Here is a 22323-nt window from a genome sequence, read left to right as displayed (position 1 = left end):
TTTCCCCGAAAATAAGACCTACCCCGAAAATAAGCCCCAGTTAAGATCGTCAGCCAGATGGACTCATTTAGTACGTTATGACGATGTTCCAGAAGAAGATGACATGACTGTGTTTGAATAAGTGTAGATTGTTGTGCATGAAAAAAGAATACATCCCCTGAAAACGCCCCAATGCAAATTTTGGAGCAAAAATTAATGTAAAACCCGGTCTTATTTTCGGAGAAACACAGTAAGTATATTTCAAAGTAATTCAGTGGTTTTTAATTTATTCAGTATGTTGTGCAACCATCACCACTATCTACTGTCTAATTACAGAACATTTTCATTATCCCCCCCCTAAAATTTTCATACTATTTACAGTCAGTCCCAATCCTCCTCTGCCCCTATCTCTTGGCAACCACATAGTGATTTTATATCTTTATGGATTTACCTACTCTGGACATTTTATATGAGTGAATTCAGACCGTATATGGCCTTTTGTGAGATTCTTACATGTGTGGTACGTAATTATTTTATCTGATTTTAAAAGTCTCACAAGTTCATTGTAAAACTTAAACAGTTCATAAAAAATACAGAATTAAAGAAGAAAGTTTAAATTCTACCAAGAGATAACTTTGGTTCATATTTTGATGTATATACCTTCCATTTTTTTTAACAGGCATTGAAAAATAAGTTTTGTTATACATTTTTGAAAAAAATGTGTTTTCAAAAAACTGTCATGTCAGGAAATGTGGAGAGTCTTCATCATTCTTTTCAATAACTGCAGTATAACAAATTTAGCTTATGGATCTGTGAGGAAACACACCGGTTTGCCAAGCTAGTCAGAAATAGGGGTAAGGGAGATAGTATCGCAGCGCAAGACCTTTGGTTAGGACTGCATTGGGCTAGAAAGACCCTGAGTACCTTTAATACCGAATTGGGGAGCTGGGTCTGTTTTTCTTTCCGATCCTGCAGTAGGTTGTCCTCCCCATCACCTTGGCTGAGGGTCCTGACGACAGGCAGTTAGAACTGAAGTAGGTGGCAGGGAATGATGGTAGGTATGGGGGTGGACGAGTGATACCATCAAAGTGGTATTTAACAAGGGTTAGCTTGGCAGTAGCATGTAGAATGGGATGAAAAATATTGGTGTCAGATAAGTGTGTGGCATATGTGAAATTTCTGTTGTTAAATGTATCTTAAGAGATGTTTTAGTCCTCTCTGTTGTTAGTGCCTTTTGATGTTAATGTAAACTGCTTTTGGTTTTGTATCATGAAATATGAGTACAGTTTATTTCCCCCTCCCCCCATATCTTTTAGTGGAAGATAACTAGTGTAATATGGTTAATTTAGTAAACAAGTTGAACAGAATTTAATTTCTATTTATCTCATTTGCTGGGACTGAAGTCAACATTTATGTACTAAATCCATCATTTGATTTTATCCTGAAATGTCTTTTCAGTGATTTGTGTCATGAAAGGTGTCCCTCAGATTGGTCTGGGGAAAGAAAAGAAATGAATTTTGGCCGTATACCCACTTGTTCTAGGCACTGTTGCTTTTTAGTACATATCTAATCATTACAATATCTAGGGAAGGTGTTACTGTTCTAAAAGGTGAAGAACTAGCATGTGAACCTGGCCCTGATTGACTCCCAAGCTAATGCTCTGTCCGTTATGTAGCACACTGTCTCTGGGCTTGTGTTAGAAATCACATTGAGCTCCCCCCCCCCCCCCATTAAATATAACCATATAGAATAGAGGAAGAAATCATCCATTGTTCAATTGGTGTAAACGCAGTCCCCGTTACCATTTTTGTTTTTTTCCTTGGCTGAATTTTCCTATATGTGTATTTTATACACAATCCTAGTGAATGTGTTAAGTTTTGTCTTCTACCTTTTGACTTGACATTCATCAGCATATTACCATATTGCCACATAAAATATACACAGCGTTTTAAATAGCTGTATAATATTCCATGTCTGTACCACACCATTTCCTGGTGTGGGATATATTACATGTTTAAATATTTTAAATATGTTTTCAGTGTATATAGAGATTGTGTAATTGTCTCATAGAGTTTTGGATGCAGAGTCAGGAACAAGCAGGGCATGTTTTGGGAGTGAAACCAACTAGCGGGGATCCTGTCAGATTGGATTGGTGTGCTTTTCTAAAAAAGGGAAGGTTTTCCCAAACACTATTAATCTCTAGACAATGAGTATAAACTCTTTGATATTGGGTTAGTCTTAAGAACAAGGTAAAAAATTTGAACATGTCATATGGGGAGTCAAGAAATCACCTAGAGAGGAACTAAAGATTTCCACATGTTGGTAAGTGGTAGGAGTGGAAGAGACTGCTGAGAGAGAAGAAATAAGACATGATGACGCAAGGGGATGGTGAGGGCAGAATGCTTTTATATATAGTAGGAGCCCCCTTATCTTGGTGCCTTGATTCTGGTAGCTAGTTGGTTAATCAAGAAAGTTATTTAAAGTGGGAGCCACAAAAATGATTCATAGTGCATATAGCATTTTAATGTAAAAACATATAAATTTATTAAACAGCATTTTGATGAAGGCCCAGAATTTTTCTTTGAGAATTTACTCTTTTTTGAATAAACCACATTCCTAATACATTGATTACAAACTACGGTTTTAAGCTCTTCAAAAAGGAACTGAAAGACTTGTGGTTGCAGAATTCTAGATTTTTCTTACCTAATGCAGCAGCGATTTTTTAAAAGCAACTTGCCTTTCTTAAGTCTTTTCATAGCCTTCAATTTTGTTTTCATAGTAACAATTTATTTTCACTTTTATGAACTGTCGACACCACATACTTACAATAGCAAATACAGTTGGCATACACAGGCTGAATTACATCTATAACTGACTCTTGAAGTGCAAGAGCAACACCCCTGGTTGGAGCTAAAATATTCAAGACTGTTCTAGAGAGTGACCTGAGGTAGAGAGTAGCCTTGAGGACTCATTGTACCATGGACATTGGTTTGTGTGTTTTACAGAGAATAGCATACTGGTTAATCTGGAGAGTTGATTAAGTTGGAGATAAGTTCTAAGGGTGCTTGTGGACATGGACTAGACAGTAGAAGGAAAAAAAGAGTGAGTAAATGAGCACTGGTCAGAGTTGGGGGATACTCAAGATTATGAGGTTGGCAGGAGAGGCCAGGAGTATCAACTGCTGTAGAAGAGTCAAGAACAGTTGGAAGAATAAGAAAAAAGCTATGGGATCTATAGAATAGAGGACATATTGACCTTGAAGAAGAGTTTTGGTAGGAAGGGGGAAGAAGCCAGGCTTGCTGGGGGTTAAGGCATTATTAAAGGAGGGGCACCCACTGTGAGCCAGGACTTGACATAAACTTGGAGGCAATATAGAAGAAGTGATCAACCAATATGCTGAATGTTTAAATAAAAAAAGTTTATTATAGCAAAAGACACATTGCTGTTAATCCCCCTCAAAATACTCCCCTTCACTTTGAACACACTTATCCCATCCTTCTTGCCACTTTCTGAAGCAGTTCTGGAAGTCCTCTTTCGTGAGTGTCTTTAGTGGTGCTGTCGTGGCTGCCTCAATGTCTGGAATCATTTTGAGTTTGGCAAAGAGTCAGAAATCTCATGGTGCCAGATCCGGTGAATAAGGTGGATGAGGACACACCGTAATGTTTTTATTTGACAAAAATTGCCATATACCAGAAGTGATATGTGACACGGAGAGTTGTCATGATGGAGGATGATTTACGGCACACTTTAAAACGCAACTTCTCTCAGTGTTAGCTCACACCTGACTGACTGTACCAAACAAGTTGAAACTTGTCACACACTGTTGCCACGGTTTGACGTGCCACTTCCCTGCCTTTCCTGCCTTTCTGTTGGATGGCACTGGGCATCAGCATTCACTGTATTTTTTTGATCACATCTCATCGTATTTAGGTCCCTCTGTTGAAATGAAAAATGGCTGTGGTAATGGGCAGAGAGATCTTCGAGACTACTGCTTATTTGACTCATTTTCTCTTTAGTGATTATGTGAGAGAACTACCATAAATGTAAAGCCTTTGGTTCACCTTTTATAGTGGTTCTCAACGGGGAGTGATTTTGCCCCCCCCACCCCAGGACATTTGGTGATGTCTGAAGACACATGGTTGTTACAGGTGGGATGGTCCTACTGGCATCTCGTGGGTAGAGGCCAGAGATGTTGCTAAACATCCTCTAGAGCACAGGTGAGCCCTCTACAACAAAGCCCTCTATCTAACCCAAAATGGCAGCAGTGCCGAGATTGAGAAGCCCTGAATCCTATGTTAACATTTTGCAAAGTTTGTTCACGGTTGGCTCTCCATAAATGTTAGCAAAGTCATAAGATCCTCAGAACTACCTTCTGTTTAATGGAAAGGTTACTTATCAATCTGGAGGGCTAATGGGTCTTATTTTGAACTGCAGCCTGAACCTAGTTAGTGCTGCCAAAAGGTGGGAATTTTGGCATTTCAGGTTCATAGTAAGTAGGGTTCCTTCCCCTAGTGTGTATTGTTTCTCAGCTTTGAAATGTTAATGAAAATTAAGACAAGTTTTACATTTAGAAAACTGTATAATGGCCAGATTTGCAACCAGAGCAAAATATTTTTTGCTTTGAGTGCTTCTTTGTGTAAAATATTTCTATTTGGAAAATTGATTTTTGAGGGCCCTCAGTAATGGCTCATCCATTTTGCTGAATTTCTATCTTGGGCTCAGGAAGGCAGGTATGTAATCATCATTATTGACAGGTAGTAGAGTACCCTCTTGATGCCTGATACTGTATAGAATACTTGAAAAGAAATAACATTCAGAAGATGATCCCAAATAGAATTTCTTCTATACTGAATTTGAGGTAAGGTAGTGGTTCTTAAATTTGTAAAGACTCAGAGCACCAGGTTCTTGAGAAATTCATTTTATCATGTGGGCTGTGATGTCGCACAAGATTGTTGCTCAGAAATACTTATCTCAATTAAATTTACATGCAATCATTATATCAGGCTTGTTATTTAATCACATTTATCAATGACCTAATAGTGGCTTAAATGATAAGGGTTTCATTTATACATTTGCTTATTATAACAGTAAGTCTGGAAGGATGAAATCCAGGGTAGGTGTGGTGATTCCATAATTTTTCTTTCTTTCCACATTTTTGCTTCTGTCTTTTAGGTCTACCATCTTTATTTTTATTTATCTTTTTATCTTTTATTTATTTATCTTAATAATTTTTTATTTTTCAATTACAGTTGACATACAATATTATATTAATTTCAGGTGTACAACATAATGATTAGATATTTATAAAACTTACAAAGTGATCACCCTGACAAATCTAATATCCATTTGACGCCATAAATAGTTATTACATTATTGACTATATTCCCTATGCTTTACTTTACGTCCCCATGACTATTTTGCAACTACCAGTTTTTACTTCTTAATTCCTCCCCTTTTTTCATCCATCCCCCCAAACCCCCTCCCATCTGTCAACCATCAAAATGTTCTCTGTATCTATGAGTTTGTTTCAGTTTTGTTTGTTCATTTTGTTTTTTAGATTCCACATATAAGTGAAATCATATGATATTTGTCTTTCTTTGTCTGACTTATTTCACTTAGCATAATACCCTCTAGGCCCATTCATTTGTAGCAGATGACAAGATTTCATTCTTTTTTATGGCTAATATTCCATTGTATATATGTACCACTTCTTTATCCATTCATCAGTTGATGGGCACTTAGGTTGCTTCCATATCTTTGCTATTGTAAATAATGCTGCCATGAACATCTGGATGTATATATCTTTTCAAATTAGTGTTTTGGGTTTCTTTGGATAAGTACCTGGAAGTGGAATTGCTGGGTCCTTTTTGTCTCTTGCTATAACATGTATTTTGTCTGGTATAAATATTGCTACCCCAGCTTTTTTAAATTTCTATTTTCATGAAATATCTTTTCCCATCCCTTTACTTTCAGTCTGTGTGTGTCTTTCGATCTGAAGTCTCTTGTAAGTGTGGTCTACCAGCTTAGCTTGTAGTCATAGCAGTCATCTTCATGCAAATAAGATAGCTGCTATAACCTTGGGCACAGGTTTATTCTCCAAGCAGGAAAAAGAAATGAGGAATGAAGGAGGAAGGGATAGTGCTTATATATGAACTGTGGCATGAAGTGAGGGAGTTAGGGAAATACCGGTTATGTAGCTGAATACTTTGTCTCCCTGAACAAAATTGTGATTTCCTTATTAACTAAGAAGGGGAGAATAGATTCAAAGTAGGCAATCAACAGTGACTAGCACAATAACAAAACATTTAAAAATATACATTCATTAGCTTGTGACATTCATGGTCATTTGTTCTTATAAAACACTGTTGGAATTTTTCTATCAATATTTTTTCACATTTGTTGAACAGTTTTGTTGATAGCTAGCAAGGAACTAATCTCAGATATTGAAAGTTTAAGAAATGTAAGTGAAGAAAACTCTTAATTTTAGAAAATTCCTTCCACTGACTTTTTTTCCATGGCAAATGAGAAAGTGAAATTCTTATTTTATTTTAATGAAGGTACGCTCTAGTCTAGGACACCAGGTTTCCCTGAGGAATATGATTTGGGAATCAGTGATACTAATATTTATGTGTACTATTAAATGACGCATGTCTCTACTTTCACTAGTACTGTTTTCCTAGATAAGAACATTCTCTTTTTTTCTCTTGATTTTGATATAACCCACATGTTATGGGCAATTAAAACATTATTTTTAAATGTCTTTTCTAAATTCTGTATAATGATCCTTTATTAATTTTATAATCAGAAAAGAAGGCCTTACTAAGTTTTCAAGGTCAATGCAAGTTTTGCCATTTTTGACACAGCACCCTGTGCTTCAAATCTATTTTTATCTCCTTCTTGAAATTCCTAGAGCAATCATAGCCTGTACAACACAATTCTTCTCTTAATTATAGACTATTGAATTCATCACTAATTGTTCCATATGTTAGCAAGATCATAAGCTCCCTCTTGTGTATTTTCTGGTGTATCCTAAATTCTTAGCATAGGATTAGATACATAGTAGATACTTAATTGCTTCTGATCAACTAAATAATCACATTTAACATATTAACACACATGTAAATAACATGGATTTGATAGCAAGATGTGCATAAAGAAAAGCATGACTAATAACCAGTGTAATCAGAATTTCATGACTTTTACTCTTTCCTGTCAGTGTGGACCTCTAGCTCCCCCAGAATGCCTCCCCTTACCTCCAGGTTATTCTTGGATTCACCAAAGGGTGTTTCATGTGGGCTTACTCGTGTATCCTGGCCACTGCCCCATGGCATGTCTTTTTCTAATTGTGATGTTTGCTGCCTCTGCCGTTGTATAGTGGTACCTCCCCCTAGATATCAGGTACCTCAGTGCCTGATACTACTATCTCGTCGGCCTTGTGCTGTTCTGCCAGGTGTATTGCTGATATGCTGGGGCTATTGAGGTGTCCCAACCCCCTTTCCCCCTATTAGTATATCTTCTTATGTGGGCATCAAAACAGAACTCTTTATATCTTGTTGCTTCAGAGCTTTGTGAAAGCCATTCTTGAGTCTCCTTGTAGCCCCTGTCGCTGTCATGATGGGCCTTTGGGGCTGGGCTGTGGGAGCAGCCTAAGCGATAGACAACCACTCCCTGTTTGGGGGACGTCTCCTGTCCAAGGCTTTGCTTATTGGGCCAGGCTTTTCTGCCTCACCTTAGTAAGGACAAGTATTCTCTTCAAATGTTCCTTAGTCCATCGTGCAAACAGATACTTGAACAGTCCTAGGTCTCCAGCCATATGTGAGTCTTAGTGGCAGGGATAGTTTAGGTTCTAGATCGAATCCCATTGTATTTTTAAAACACAACCAAGTAAAACATTACAACTCCAAGAATCTCAAGCCAGGATAGCAAGTCGTAACTCAGAGCATGATGTTGACCCACAGACAAAATGAAAACTTTACTTATTCTTGCTTTATATGTCTGGTTGTATTGGAACCCAGTGTGAACTTTAAGGATACAAAGAAAAGAAAAAAGAGAAATGCACTAAATTTTACTTCTGAAATTGTGCAATTCTTATTATTTCTGTGGCCCTAAAATTGGTTAAGCCTATAGTTGAGCAAAGAAAGGTATTATACATTCTTAACTTCTTTTCCAGAGAGGTTCTTGATTAACATTTAGTTAATCTTCCTTGAGTTTCACGATGTACATTAGACAGTAATTGGTACCAGACCTCATGCAAGTTCCCAGTAGGACTGTGAGTAGGTAGAAAACAAGCAAACCCCACATTTAGGATTGAGCTTTAAGAGCTCATTCAAGTAGTCAAGGGGGAAAGGGGCGACAGCAAAAATTGGGAGATGAGGAGAACTAAGAGCATAAAGCCTACATAGCCAAGGTGAAAGGAATTGAAAGATGGTCATCTGTGCCTGGAAAAGTTTGTGAAACAGTGAGAACAACAAAGCAGGGATATTAGTTTCCTGTTGTTTTATGTTTCTGCTCATGTCTTTATTTGTTTTTTTACATGTATGCTTAAACTTTAGAGTAATCCAATTCTGTGTACCTGAGATCCATTTAAGAAAAAAGGAGAAAAAATTTTTGTAACCTCTAGTTATATAGACATATACCTACCTTCATGCAGTGTTCGGTACTGTTGACTGTCAACGCCTTGGGTATTTTAGGTACTTGACAGCCAGCTCCTAGAAGGGTCAGCTAAGCGTGGGAGACCCAAGACACCATTGCAGAGCAGTGAGAACAGATGGGACAAAGAGAAGCAATGAAATGTCACTAGGACAGATGTCACTAGATATAGAACTTCCTTGACTCAGGCCACCGAGGAATCCTGCTTTGAAATCTAGAAGTGGTAGATAACCTGGGATGAGGGATTGCTGAAGAAGTGCTGTCTGAGATCTGCTTGCCAAGACCTCACCTTGACTAGAGCTGCAGGAGACCTTGTGCTCTTCCCCAAATCTCTCAGTTATTGAGGAGCAGTCAGAAGCTAGCTTAGGCCTCTCTGTGCCCAGACTCATGTGTTTACCACTATACTGGGATGGGTTTTGTAAACAATTATTTCTTTGCATAAAAACATTTTTTGTTGTCATTCCCATTTTCCATACGAAGATATGGAAATTGCTTTGTAGTGTTTTTTACCCAATCCCATGTGATTGGCAGCTTTGCTTAGCGATACCTTAAAGCAATTTCTGAGGTTTCCTAGAAAACTTAATTTGATGCTTCCAGAGCAAGACTGACAGTCTTGGAGCAGGAGCAGAAATGACCACAGAATGCTAGTGCTGTTGATTGGCTCTGCTTCCTGGGGTAAAATAAAATTAAATCAGTCATTAAAAAGTTTTAAGTCTGCTAAGATTTGAATCTCTTTAATTTTGTGCACGTACATGCTCCATATATGTGTGTGTGTGTGTGTGTGTGTGTGTGTGTGTGTGTGTGTGTGTGTGTGTGTACACACACACACACACACATATACTGTATGAAATTCAGGTTCACTTTATAATTCTTTTGTAATTAAAAGAGTTTATTTGTCTGGAGTGAATAACGATCCCTCAAAATTTATTCTGGGTACCAAAAAAATTAAAATTCCATTTAGTTATTCGTTTTCCTTTTTTAAAAAATCATTTTTTACTTCTGAAATGATAACTGAATGTGCTTAAAATTTTTTATCATATACTATTTTATAGAAATAAAATAATACCCTTTAAATATTTGGTTTTTCATGGTTTTGAGCTTTGTATAAATGACATCATTCAGGATGTGACTTGCTTTTTCTTTCTTTTTTTAATTGAAGTTTAATTGACATATAACATTCTGTTAGTTTCAGAACAACATAATGATAACGGCATAATTCAGTGTGCAACATAATGATTAATATTTGTATACATTTTGTAGTTATTCTTGTTATCTTTAAAATTAGTAGCTATCACTAGAAAAATAATTAAAATATTAAGTAAAACAATAGTAAGGAGATTATTTTAAGATCTTAGGAGACCAAAATAGAAAAATTTTGTAGATTTACCTTTTAGAAATGTGAAATCCTGATACTTTGAGTTTTATTTTGGTTTGGGTTACTTATAGGCATAGTCTCATTGGGAAATCCTGAACATTTTGTGTTTTATAGAACTTGTGTTTTGTATCTTATGTCTTATTATACTTGTGGATGAGATGCTTAATATATTTCAGGGATTTTTTTCCCATTTATTTATATTTGTACATTTGGATACAAAAAGACAAATATATATATGAAACTGCTTTTCTTCTTTTACAGAATTAAATGTGAGGGAGTCTGATGTAAGAATTTGTGATGAATCATCATGTAAATATGGAGGCGTCTGTAAAGAAGATGGAGATGGTTTGAAATGTGCATGTCAGTTTCAGGTGAGGAAACCCAACCTATTTTGAAAATTTTCATATTTCTCATATTTTATAGTTCTGCATTCTTTAAAAACCTTAAAAGATCTTGAATCCCACAAGGAAGTTGGGTTCACAGCCCACGGATTCTTGTTTTGTTAGGTAAAGTGCTATTATTTGTACATTCCATGCTGCTTTGCTTGAACTAAGAGGACAGACTGGCAATAATAGATGTGAACATGCTTTGAAAAAGTATTAAAGTTCTATTCAAATATATGGTATAATTGTCATTGAAAGGAAATAAAGTACAGGTTGCAGTGGAGTCTCTTACTTAAAATGCTGACACTTTCCTTCTCTAACTAGGCTTTTTCCCTTCCTTTCTTATTTGCTGCTGTCTCATCTCTTTAGGCCAAAGAACATGACCGCCTTGGTCCCTCAGGGTAGGTCAGGGTTAGAGATGGACCACAAAGGGAACCTCAAACTAAGAGCTTTGCTTCTCAGGTGCTGCTGTGTTCATTGTGATTCTGGTGTCTATAAAGAAGTAAAAAGAAAAGAAGCAAAATGTGCTACATTTCATTCTTTCTTTGTGTTTTATTTTGTTTGATTGAAGTATAGTCTGGCTTTAGAGTGTTGGTCACAAGATGGTTCCTGATTTAGAATTTGGGATGAGACAAAGAAGGAACTAGAATTTTTTCCCCACTCGTGATCGTGTTCTAATTTTACCCACCATTTGGATTTTAAGGGGAGGAAAGGGTACACAGATCAGGGATGAAAGCATAGGAGAGTCAGTATTTCCAGTAACTCTGTAACCTCAGTCAAGTTCCTGTATGATCCATCTGAAAAAGAAGGAATATTTCCTACCCTTTCTTACGGTATTGTAGTGAGAATCAAAATCAGAAAAGAGCTTGCATATTAAACCTCTTTGAAAACTATAAACTGTCATGTTTATTTTCGTTAAAAGAAGTGGCGAGCTGGTATATTATTGTCCAGTCAGAGAGCAAAAGGGACTTCACAATCCATTATTTATTCACAATAGCCACGTTTGGCGCGGCTTAGCCACTCGTGTGCTCACCCCTACACGGTTACTCATGCAGTAGTCTGGCCAGTGTGTTGTGTCTGGCTGCCTGCCTCCTGCCCCAAACCCTTTCACAAGGGATGGTAACTGAAGTGGGCTTCTTTCCTTAAAAGAAAGTGTTGATGTGCGTAGTGTGCAAGCGCATATACCAAGATCGCATGAACTTTTACTTCTTTATGTTTTTCACATTAGATAATTTTTATTGATTTATCTTCAGGTTAGGTCAATAAATCCAGTGAGTTTTTTACTTCAGATATTTTGTTTCTAGAATTTATAGTTTCTATTCATCTGAAATTTCTTGTCTTTTCATTCATTGCAAGCATATTTTCTGTGAGCACAGATATTAGTGCTGCTTTAAATCTTTGCTCATTTCAACATCTGGGACATCTCAGCGATCATCTTTGTTGATAGTCTTTTCATTTTAGAGTGGATTGTGTTTTCCTGTTTTGGGTGTTTTTTTTTTTTTTTTGTATTTGAGTAATTTTGAAATTATCCTACACATTGTGAATGATAGATATGTTTTAGAGTGTTTGAATTGTTACGTTATTCTGAAAAGTATTGTCGTTTTTGAAACAGTTAAATTGACTAAACTCAAATGGCAAATTCTGTCTTCCCTTTTGTGGCAGCAACACAAATATCAGTTCATTTATTTTAGCCTTAGCTGGGCTATTTGGAGTCTGCCCCATGAGTGGCTCAGAAGTCAGCCAGAAATGTGGTCTGTTTATATACAGAATCTGGGACTTCCCTCTGACTCGCTCCTTTCTGGGATTTTCTCCCTCACTCTCCAGTGGCCCTGGTTGGCCTGAACTCCTTCCTCTGGTTCTACAACCCAGAAAGGTTGCAGGGTTTCTATTAGTGTTCTAGCCACCCTGTACCAGGAAGACTGGGACTCTTCTCCTCTTCCAACTGTTTTATATTTTCTGAGGTTAAATTCCTTGATGTGGAATTGTTGGGTCAGTGGGATACTCACGTGCAGATAAACATTTGCCAATGACGATATGTTAGACTGCTTGTTTCTCCTCAGCCTGTTGATGGTGGATTTTGTCAATCTTTTTACGTTCTATAAATCTGAAAGGCAAAAAAAATTTTAATGTGCATTTGATTACCAGAGATACTGAAAATGTTCCATATATTATTGGCTACTTTTTTTAAAAATTAATACTTCGTATTCTTTGCCTGTTTTGGGATTATTTTTCTTTTTCCCTTATATTGATTTGTAAAGATGTATGTATGTATATGGGTATGTATGTGTATGTACGTGTATACATGATGTATAATACATTATTTGAGTACTTACATATTGTTTACAATGCTAAGCATTTTATATTCATTAACTGTTGTAAACATTTTATATGTATTATATATACGTTTATATAATTTATAAACTCGTGAGAATCTATGATGTTAGTACTGTTTTGATATTTTAAAAAGAGTAATTACGCCTATAGTAAATAACTTGAACAATATATAAAAATATATATGATGTAATGAAAAAAATGTGTTCCACTTCAGACTACCAGTTGCTCTTCTCAGAGGCAATATTTGTTATTTCTTGTATTTCCTTTAAGAAATATTTGTAGCTTATATCTTATACAAATATATGTGTGTTTAATTTCTCTTTTAAGTACTAAGTCACTTAATAGTACTTACTTTAGAACTGGTTCCTTTTCTGTTTATATAGATTACAGAAAAAGAATTCTGTATTTTAAAGAACTTATCCTGGTGTCATTTTCATTTTTTTTTTGGATACAAAGTTTTAAATTTTCACATCATATTTATGTGTTTTTGTCTTTATGATTTTGTTTTTCATGCTTTGAAAATCTTTCCCTGCAACTCTTAAGATAATAAAGAAATCGCTTTCTTGACCTTTTAAACATACTTGAACAGCTAGAAAATCCTCTCATGCTCTGTCTGAATCCCTTGTGGGAAAGCGGGAAAGGGAAATAAAAGTTTGAAGAATTGAGGTCCGTGGACACTTATCCAGTGCTTACTTGTTGCAAGGCTAGATGCCGAGGATATAAAAATGTTTAAAGACAAGTTCCTTGCCTTGTAGGAGCAAACTGCCCAAGGGCTTCCAGCGTGATGTGATCCTGCTGCTGAGTGAATCTTCTTTTGATTACTTTACTTTCTTATAAGCTCATAAAGCTGTTCGAGTTAGACGTAGGTTCTTGCCAGTTTAAGAACAGTGACCTCATAAGCCCATTAAACATATGAAGATGCTTTAGCAAGATCTTTAGCTCCTTTAAAAAATTGGCTTATGATTCAGTGTGTTTTCAGTATTAATATAAGCTTCCTGGGATATAATTTTTTAACACATTTTAACAAATGATAACAGGATTTTAAATGAAGTCTAAAATTGTTTCTTTCTGTCTGTGAATAAGAGCTGCTGTATCTTGCCACATTATATAAACAAAGCTACTTTTATTCTGTATGAAGTAAAAAGATCAATATTGCATCTTCCCATTAAAACTTGGGTAATATGCAAAGAGGAGTGGCTGCAACTTTTCTCCTGTTTCTTTTCTTTCTTCCTGTGTTTCTACCTGGAGTTCTCTGGACTATGTCTCTTTCTTCTGGAATTTATCAGTGCCTACTCCCACTAGGTGACATGCCCTCTTCTTAGACGTTTGTGTTAGGGTTCTCCAGAGGAAACGGAACCAAGAGGGGTGTGTGTGTGTATACATATATGTACGCTCACATCCATACGCACATGAGAGAGAGAGAGAGAGAGAGAGAGAGAGAGAGAGAGAGAGAGAGAGAGAGATTGATTTACTATCAGGAATTGGTTCACTTAATTATGAAAGCTGAGAAGTTCCACAGTCTGTGAGCAGGAGGCCCAGGAGAGTTGGTGGCGTAGTTTCAGTCCAAGTCTGCAGATCTTAGAATCAGGTGAGTTTATAAAGTAAGCTCCATCTGAGTCTGAAGGCCTGAGAACTAGAAGACCCACATTCCAGTTCAATAGTTAGGCAGAAAGAATGAATTCTACCTTCCTCCACCTTTTCATTCTATTCAGACCCTCAGTGGACTGGATGATCCCACCCGCACTGGGGAGGACACTTACTCAGTTCACTGATTCAAATGCTAATCTCATCCTGAAGCAGCATCACAGACACATCCAGAAATAATGTTTAATCTGGTCACCCTGGGGTCCAGTCAAATTGACACATTACGTTAACCGGTACAACCTTCTTCTTTTCTTATTTAGGTATTCAGCATAGTTCTTGATACACACAGTAGGTACAGTAAATGCTTGAGTGGATGTGGTTCCAGAGCTGAACACTGCTGCACCTTTCTAAACTACTTCAAATCACATTCTTCCAGCTCAAGAGAAGGTATAGGAGAGAGTTCTTAACCTCCAGCAAGGGTGGCGGTACAGAGGAGGCAGACCTTAGGTCAGAGTCAGTGCCTACATCAGGAGTTGCATGTTGTTAAAATTGCCCCAATCCCTTAATTTTCCCCTAGCATGAGAGGTTCTTAAGAGAGACCCCGGGAAACAGACTGACTGAGGAACAGCAGGTCTACTTGTCCCATCTCATGCTCACTCCTAGGTAAGTGCTTGTTAGGTTGAATTTCAGGGACGTCGCCTGGACTATTTTAAGCTCCCTGCTCATTACCACCAAATGCCATATAACTTGAGTGTGTAGTGGTTCGAGTACATCACTTGTGAGGAATTGTGGCTCTTCCACTTATTTAGCTATGACTCCAGGCAATTACTTAAAACTCAGAAATGAACATAGGAATATCCAAACCAGCTAATGTTTATTGAAAATATGCCATGGCCGGATATCAACACTAAAGATGAATTTTCCTTGTTTAATCCTCATCACAACTTTGTTAGGTAGATACTGTTATAATCACTATTTTACAGATGGGGGAAATGACACTGGTGCTAGTGCCTAGTCACGTGAATGGTGGATCCAGGGTTTGAACTCAACATTTAGTTCAGAGCCTTAGCTCTAAGCACAAAGTCATGTGCTTCACGGGATTGTTATGATATTTAAATTAGATAGGACATTTAAAGTTGTAGCCAGTGTTTACCAGATAGAAACTCTTGAGTAAATGTTCGCTGTTATCTTAGAGATTCTCAGCCCTATTTTTATAATCAATCATTTATATTCCGTTTCTTTACTACTCTAATGAAATTCATAGATAATACAACCTACATAAACACATAATTAAAGAAATCAATATAATGTATAATGACACTAGAACACAATATAGTAATCAGATGCTATATCTACTTCTAATGAATGCGTGGATTTAATAAAGATCAGCGCTATTGCATTCTAGAATGACTTGAAAACAAAAAAGTAGAGGTATGGTGGATGCTAGACTATTAGGATAAGTGATAGCTGAGCATGCTTATTTGTATATGGTAAGTCTTATCATGGTTCCTCTGTGAATGGCTAGAGAAGCAGTCAGGGATTGTATGGTACGTTTGTCTTTGTTGTGTGGAACCGTCATTTCCTTTGTAGTACGTCTAGCATCTTTGGAATCCATCTGCTAAATGACAGCATTCTTTTATTGTGACAACCAAAAGAACCTTCGTGGGGCACCCATGCCTAGGGGACAATGTTAGCACCTTTGAGAGCGTGCCTTTAGAAAGTCATTAAGCATTTGTTGAGCAAACAGTAGGGATGAAAAGTCCATAGACTTAGCACTGGACATCTTGGAGCTTAGGGTCTCCTTTGCTAGTTATGCATTATATATAATTACAAAGTAACATATTGATTTGTGCAGACTTCATACAAGTTATTGTGTATTTTAAGGAAAGAGAATAAAGACATGTGATCCATGAAAAATCAGAGCAATATAGGAGGGCTTCCTAAAGTAAAATTTTAATTTTAATTAAAGCTGATGTAGGAGTCTGCTGATAATGTACAACAAGTCAACTTGGTTATAAAATATTATATTAGAAATTGTTCTTACCAGTGCTTGACCTGTGGTAGCATGTCATATTTATGGTTCATAAAGTAAATCCACCACTTAAATGATAAAAGTAAATCTTGTTCATTGGAGAAAATTGAGAAATATGGAAAATCATGGAACTAAAAAACCATGACAAGTAATGTGAAAAATTTATTGATGTTTTCTTCCAGGATTTCCTTTATGAATATTTATTTTTTCTAAATAATTGAGATTATATATGTAATTTATTTTTTTGCTGTATTTTTATTTATATAATTATATTATTTTAAAAATTTGCATTCAGTTTTGTGGACTAGATAATACCTTTAAAAATGGTGCAAAATTCTCATAAGTTATATATGTGGTATTGCTTGATTTTCACCTAACATTATGCTATCTTTTCCTGTCACATGGTATTCTTTTAAAAGGTAATTATCAAAGGCTGCGATATTAATTCCTCGAACAGATATAACATGCTTTAATTAAGCATTACCTTGTTGGATATTTAGGTTGTTTCTATGTTTTTGATGTTAATAAATTTCTGTTTGAAATGGCTGTAATAAACTTTTGTCTACAATTGTTTCCTTCATAAAAATCCCTAAATAGGTAATTCTGGATCAAAAACTGCATCTCTTTTTCAGGACTCTTGAAAATGTATTGCTAAAATATGTTCTCAGAAAGTTGAACTGTGGATGGACCTAGAAAGTATTATGCTAAGTGAATATGTCAGACAGAGAAAGACAAATACCGTATGATTTCACTTATATGTGGAATCTAAACAACAAAATAAATGAACAAATAAAACAGAAACAAACTCAGATACAGAGAACAAACTGATGGTTGCCAGATGGGAGGGAGGTTGGGGGAATGGGTGAAAAAGGTGAAGGGATTAAGAAGTATTAATTGGCAGTGACAAAATTGTCAGGGGGATGTAAAGTACAGCATAGGGAATATAGTCAATAATATTGTAATAACTATATATGGTTGCCTAATAACTAATATTGTAATAACTATATATGCAGTCTCATTTTTATAGATAGGTAGGTACTAGATTTATAAGGGTGTCATTTTGTAAGGTACATAAATGTCTAACCATTATGCTGTACATCTGAAACTAATATAATATTAAATATCAACTGTAATTGAAAAAAACGTTGAATCAATTTAGGTTACACAACAGGCATATTGGTATGCCTACCAAATTGAAATTTTTGTCTGTTTAATAGCCAATTTTATAAGTTAAAAGTAGCATCTCATTTTAGTGTACAACTCTGATTACCAGTGAAAGACAGCATTTTTAATACATTAATTGACCACTTGTAATTTTTTTTGTAAATTTGTCTTTTGTCCATTTTTTATTAATTTATTATCTATTTTTTAGTAATGATAATAACTTGTGCTATGTTGTTATATTTCCCCCAGATTTTAAAACTTCAGTTGCTTATGATATTTTTGACATTTGGAAGTTTTAAAGTTTTTTAAACATACAGGTCCGGGGTCATTTCTCCAACTTCACCTTTTTTCCTTCTTCATCTGTCTTATTTTACTCATCCTTCAAGGCCCAGTTCACATTTTACTTTCTCTGAGAAGGCTTTTCTTGGATACTACAGCTTACAGTAATAGGTATTAGATATTATATGTATCATCTTATAGTTTTGATTTAGTACACAAACTAGCTTTAAGATGTATACATACATATGCATATATATCTATATATGTGTGTGTGTTTTTTTCTTTCTATTTGTATGGCTCTCTAACAAGATTGTAAGGTCTCTGAGAAAAGAGATCATATATTTGTTTGTGTCTTCTATAGCATTTACCTTGGGACTTTGTGTGCTAGAGGCATTGAATACATGAATTTTGACTATAATAAAATGACATTTCATAATTAGTACTCATTACAAATATTGCCAAGAATTTCCTCTTACATTATCTCATTGAATCTTTATAGCAAGCAAATGAAGTAGATAGGATAGGGATTTGCAGTCTCATTTTTATGGATAGTTCATAGTTATTTTTATTATGAATATGAATAAAGGTATGACAAAATAAAATGACTCTTCTTTGTTTAAAACCAAATGAAAGAACAGACTATTCTATATTAGAAGGATGTTATAATACTATGGTATTGCATTCATGAATATGAAATAAACTATTAGTATTCATTTCTAGTTCTGAGAATTTATTTTTGTTTCCTTTGCAGTGCCATACAAATTACATTCCTGTCTGTGGATCAAATGGGGACACTTATCAAAATGAATGCTTTCTCAGAAGGGCTGCTTGTAAGCACCAGAAAGAGATAACAGTAGTAGCAAGAGGACCATGCTACTCTGGTATGTTGTGTTGTTCTTCGGAATAAATGTTAGAAATAAATGTTAGTGTGGCCGGCCCCACCCTAAGGTCTGATGTGTCAGCTAAACAAGACACTTCAATCAGGTATGACATAGATTACCTTCCAGAAGCTGAGGACAAAGGCCAGACCTCTCTTTGGCAAGACCAAGTTCTTTTCCATACACTAAACAAGTAGAGGCTTGGTGAAATTACTGTGTTCTTAGGCCACTTGACTACCATTTGATGTGGTTCTTATATACTTCTCTAAGTACATTGCGTTTCAGAGACTTGATTTAGAGACTAACAAGGAATATGGAGTTCTTGACAACCCGACATTAATTCTGCATCTTTGTGAGGCGTCTATGTTTGAGACACCAACTGCTCTGATAGGCAGTGAATGTTAAACATTAAAAGGCAGAGTGGTAGATTAGAAAGAGCATTGGCACTCGGACTAAAAGACCGGCCTTTAACATCATTCCAGCTCTTATTTACTGTATGTCTCTGGACAAGTCACTTAGCTTCTTTGAGTCCCAATTACCTACATGGTTAAATGGATATCATTTCCTGAGGTTGTTAAGGGAGGATTGAGTGAGCTAAGCTATAAGGTGCTATATTGATCTTGTTATTTGCAGGGTGGGCCAGTGTTGGTCATGTCATTTGACCTTTGATTTGTTCTGTTCCCTGTGCTAGAAGTAACATTCTCTTTTGCTTACTTGAAAACACCTTTCTTATGCTTTATGATTGAGTTTAAGCCTTTCCTCCTCTGTGAAATCTGTCTTCTGTGGCATCTCCTGGCAAAGTTTGTTCACACTTTGTGCATATTTCTATGCATGTAGCATACCTTATTTCGTTTATCTGACATCTCTCTCTCCAGCCAGATCAGTTGTTTCTCCATAGGAAGAGAGTGCGCCCCGCCTAGGGAGTTGTCATAATTCCAGGGGTGGAGTGGAGTTGAGTGGGAGTGGGAGGTGAGTGTACAGTGAAAATATAATCTACATGAAGAACTCAACCTCATTATCAACAGTCACTGTTACCGAGCAAAGGTTCGCTGCCTGACATGCAGAGTAGCAGCCAGTGCTATGACATCAGCTTTTGAGGAAAGAAAGGGCTTTATTGTGAGGTGGACCAGCGAGGAGACATATGAGGCCCGGCTCATAGCTGTCTCCCTGATTGAGGGCTGGGGTGGAATTTAAGGGGTTAGGGCAGGACGCGCTGGTCTGCGGAAGCTCTGGCAGGCTTCAGCACCCAATTCTCCTGGACAGCACACTCTTTGCTTCTGAAAGGGTTCCGGTGATGGAGTCCTGTCCAATCCCAGCTCTTTGGTTCCTTGGGGGAGCATGAAACTTTGGTTATGGGTGTTATTGAAAGTCAAAATTCTCTCCTCTGTACGTGTTTTGGCAGATGACTTTCTTTGGTTTTGTTCTGTTGTTGCTGAAAACAATTCAGTGTTTGGTTAGAAACAGGATAAGACCAGTTTGAGCTGGTTCTGCAGTTACAATATTTAATTTATTTTGGAATTTATAAATGACACTAAAAGAAGGTGTGAAATACGATATTTTAAAAAATTGGACATGGGTTGAAAAAAAGATTGGGAGTAAGTATATCGTGCACTGGGACTGTCTTATTTATTAATTTATTCGTAGCATTTACCACGTTGCCTAGCACATAACATGTACCCAACCCAGTCAGTGTATGTGAATAGAAGGAAAAAGGGAGTGTTTTCCTAAGGAAATTATGGTCATAAAAACAATTTAAGTTGAAGTCCATTCATCCTTCTTTTTTATCCTGCTCTTTCAGTCTTTCTTTTCTTCCTTACTACTCAGCGAAGATATATTTTTTTTATGATTGTTTAATTAAAATTGAATGTAATTTAAGACTTTCTATACAATCCCATGAAGATTTTGAAATGCGTACTACATAAAATATGTATTTTCCCAAGTCTCCCTGTTTCTGCCATATCGTGGGAATTTGATTACTGTCTGAAGGAGCTTGAAGGGAGGGAGCTGTACTGTTATGGGTGTTGTCTTTCCCACTCTGTTTGAAGAACTGGAGTGGGTTCTCTCGGATATACTCTCCCTGGGAAGTGCTGGATAAAGCATCAAGTTCTTTGCTTGCCATCTCTGCTTTTTTACTGCTGTGTGTTACTGATACTGCAGCATTACTCTGTTGTCAACATGCTCTGTGTCATATGTTGGTTCTTTTAGGATTATAAAGTAAACATTCTACATTCATTACATTTTAGTCTGGTTTCTTGCTGGGAACTTTGAGAGAGGCTCTTTAATTTCACTCGTGACAAGTCTTCCACCTACATTTTGGTGAGATTCCTCCTGGTTCGGTTTCCTAGAGGAAGTTAAAAATGATTAAAGATGCCCATCAGTAATATGAAAACCTCAACCCTGAGGTTGTTCGGGGGCTTTTTAAAACTTTCGGCTTCAGATTTTTATCCATATATTTCATTAAGAAGATTTTTGGAGCAAGACCCAAAGCTCTTTTTTTCCCTTTATAATAAAAGCAGCTTATTCATTATTCCTCTCAAGCTCTAACAAAATTAAATTTTTCTTCTACCTTTTAAGTGAGTTAATTAAAATATTTTCTATTTAGCCATTTGCTTTACAATATTTATTGATCTTTACTCTGTGCAAGGCACCTGGATACTTCCCGAATGGGCTACAGTGGTGTATGAGGTATAGATGATTATGTGTCCAAGGAACTTATATTTGGAGAAAAAGGCACAAAATAGGTATATAAAAATAAACTGTTAAAAACTCATAGACACAGACAACAGTTTAGTGGTTACCAGAGAGTAAGGGGGGTGAAGGATGATAGAAGAGGGTAAAAGGGGTCAAATATACGAGTGGTGACGGAAGGAGAACTGACTCTGGGTGGTGAGCACACAATCTGATATATAGATGATGTATTACAGAATTGTACACCTGAACCTATGTAATTTTACTAACCATTGTCACCCCAATACATTTAATTAAAAACGATAATAAAATAAACTGTTAGATATCAAAAAAAAAAATGAGAAAAGGACTCCATGAGAATGGGTATCTCAGTTTGATTTTTGATAAAAAAATTTTACTGTTTGATAAATGAAATTCGCAGGAAAAGTGTTCATATTTACTCTTGGTTTTTGTTTTTTTCCCTCAGATAATGGCTCTGGATCTGGAGAAGGAGGTAAGTTTGAAGTACCCCTTAATAGGCTTTTGTTTTCTTTACTTTTTAAAAATAGCTTTATTGGGGTAAAATTCACATGCCATACAATTCGCACATTTAAAGTGTACAATTCAATGGCTTTCAGTATGTCCAGAGAATTGTACGTTCATTACTACAGTCAATTTTAGAACATTTTCATTACATCAGAAAGAAACCCTGCACCCCTTTGCCATCACCCCTAACCTAGCTCTGTCTCCCTTAACCTGGGCATTCTGTTTCATGCAGTTATTTTTCACTAAAGGTTTGTTGTCAGATGAAGAGGACAACTCCTGTTAAGCTCCTGTTAACTTGAGGTTGCACTATCTTGAGGAAAAAGTTCAGGGATGACAGTTATGGCTTAAAAAAAAAAAAAGATTAAAATGGTCAACAGTACAATTTGATTTAAATGGACATGTTCGAGCAGAAGCTTCATGATCATGTGGGAAGGATCCGATCATAAGTTTTAG

The 22323-nt window shown here is 36.3% G+C and overlaps 1 protein-coding gene across 4 annotated transcripts in view; it reads left to right on the top strand.

Moving 5' to 3' along the window:
• LOC109446118 (myb/SANT-like DNA-binding domain-containing protein 3) overlaps window positions 1–22323 on the top strand; it is a 110885-nt gene that overhangs the window by 51523 nt on the left and 37039 nt on the right. For all 4 annotated transcript variants that reach the window (XM_088793231.1, XM_088793232.1, XM_019729236.3 and 1 more), the window contains 3 exons: window positions 10265–10374; window positions 18531–18660; window positions 21812–21838. In XM_088793231.1, the coding sequence (XP_088649357.1) occupies window positions 10265–10374; window positions 18531–18660; window positions 21812–21838 (267 nt within the window). The remainder of the gene's footprint in view (window positions 1–10264; window positions 10375–18530; window positions 18661–21811; window positions 21839–22323) is intronic.

This window comes from Rhinolophus sinicus, chromosome 16 (assembly GCF_057876585.1).
Source record: "Rhinolophus sinicus isolate RSI-liver-muscle chromosome 16, RSI-T2T, whole genome shotgun sequence".
NCBI lineage: Eukaryota > Metazoa > Chordata > Mammalia > Chiroptera > Rhinolophidae > Rhinolophus > Rhinolophus sinicus.
The sequence above is the reverse complement of the archived record's forward strand: the minus strand, read 5'-3'. Positions and strand labels throughout refer to the sequence as shown.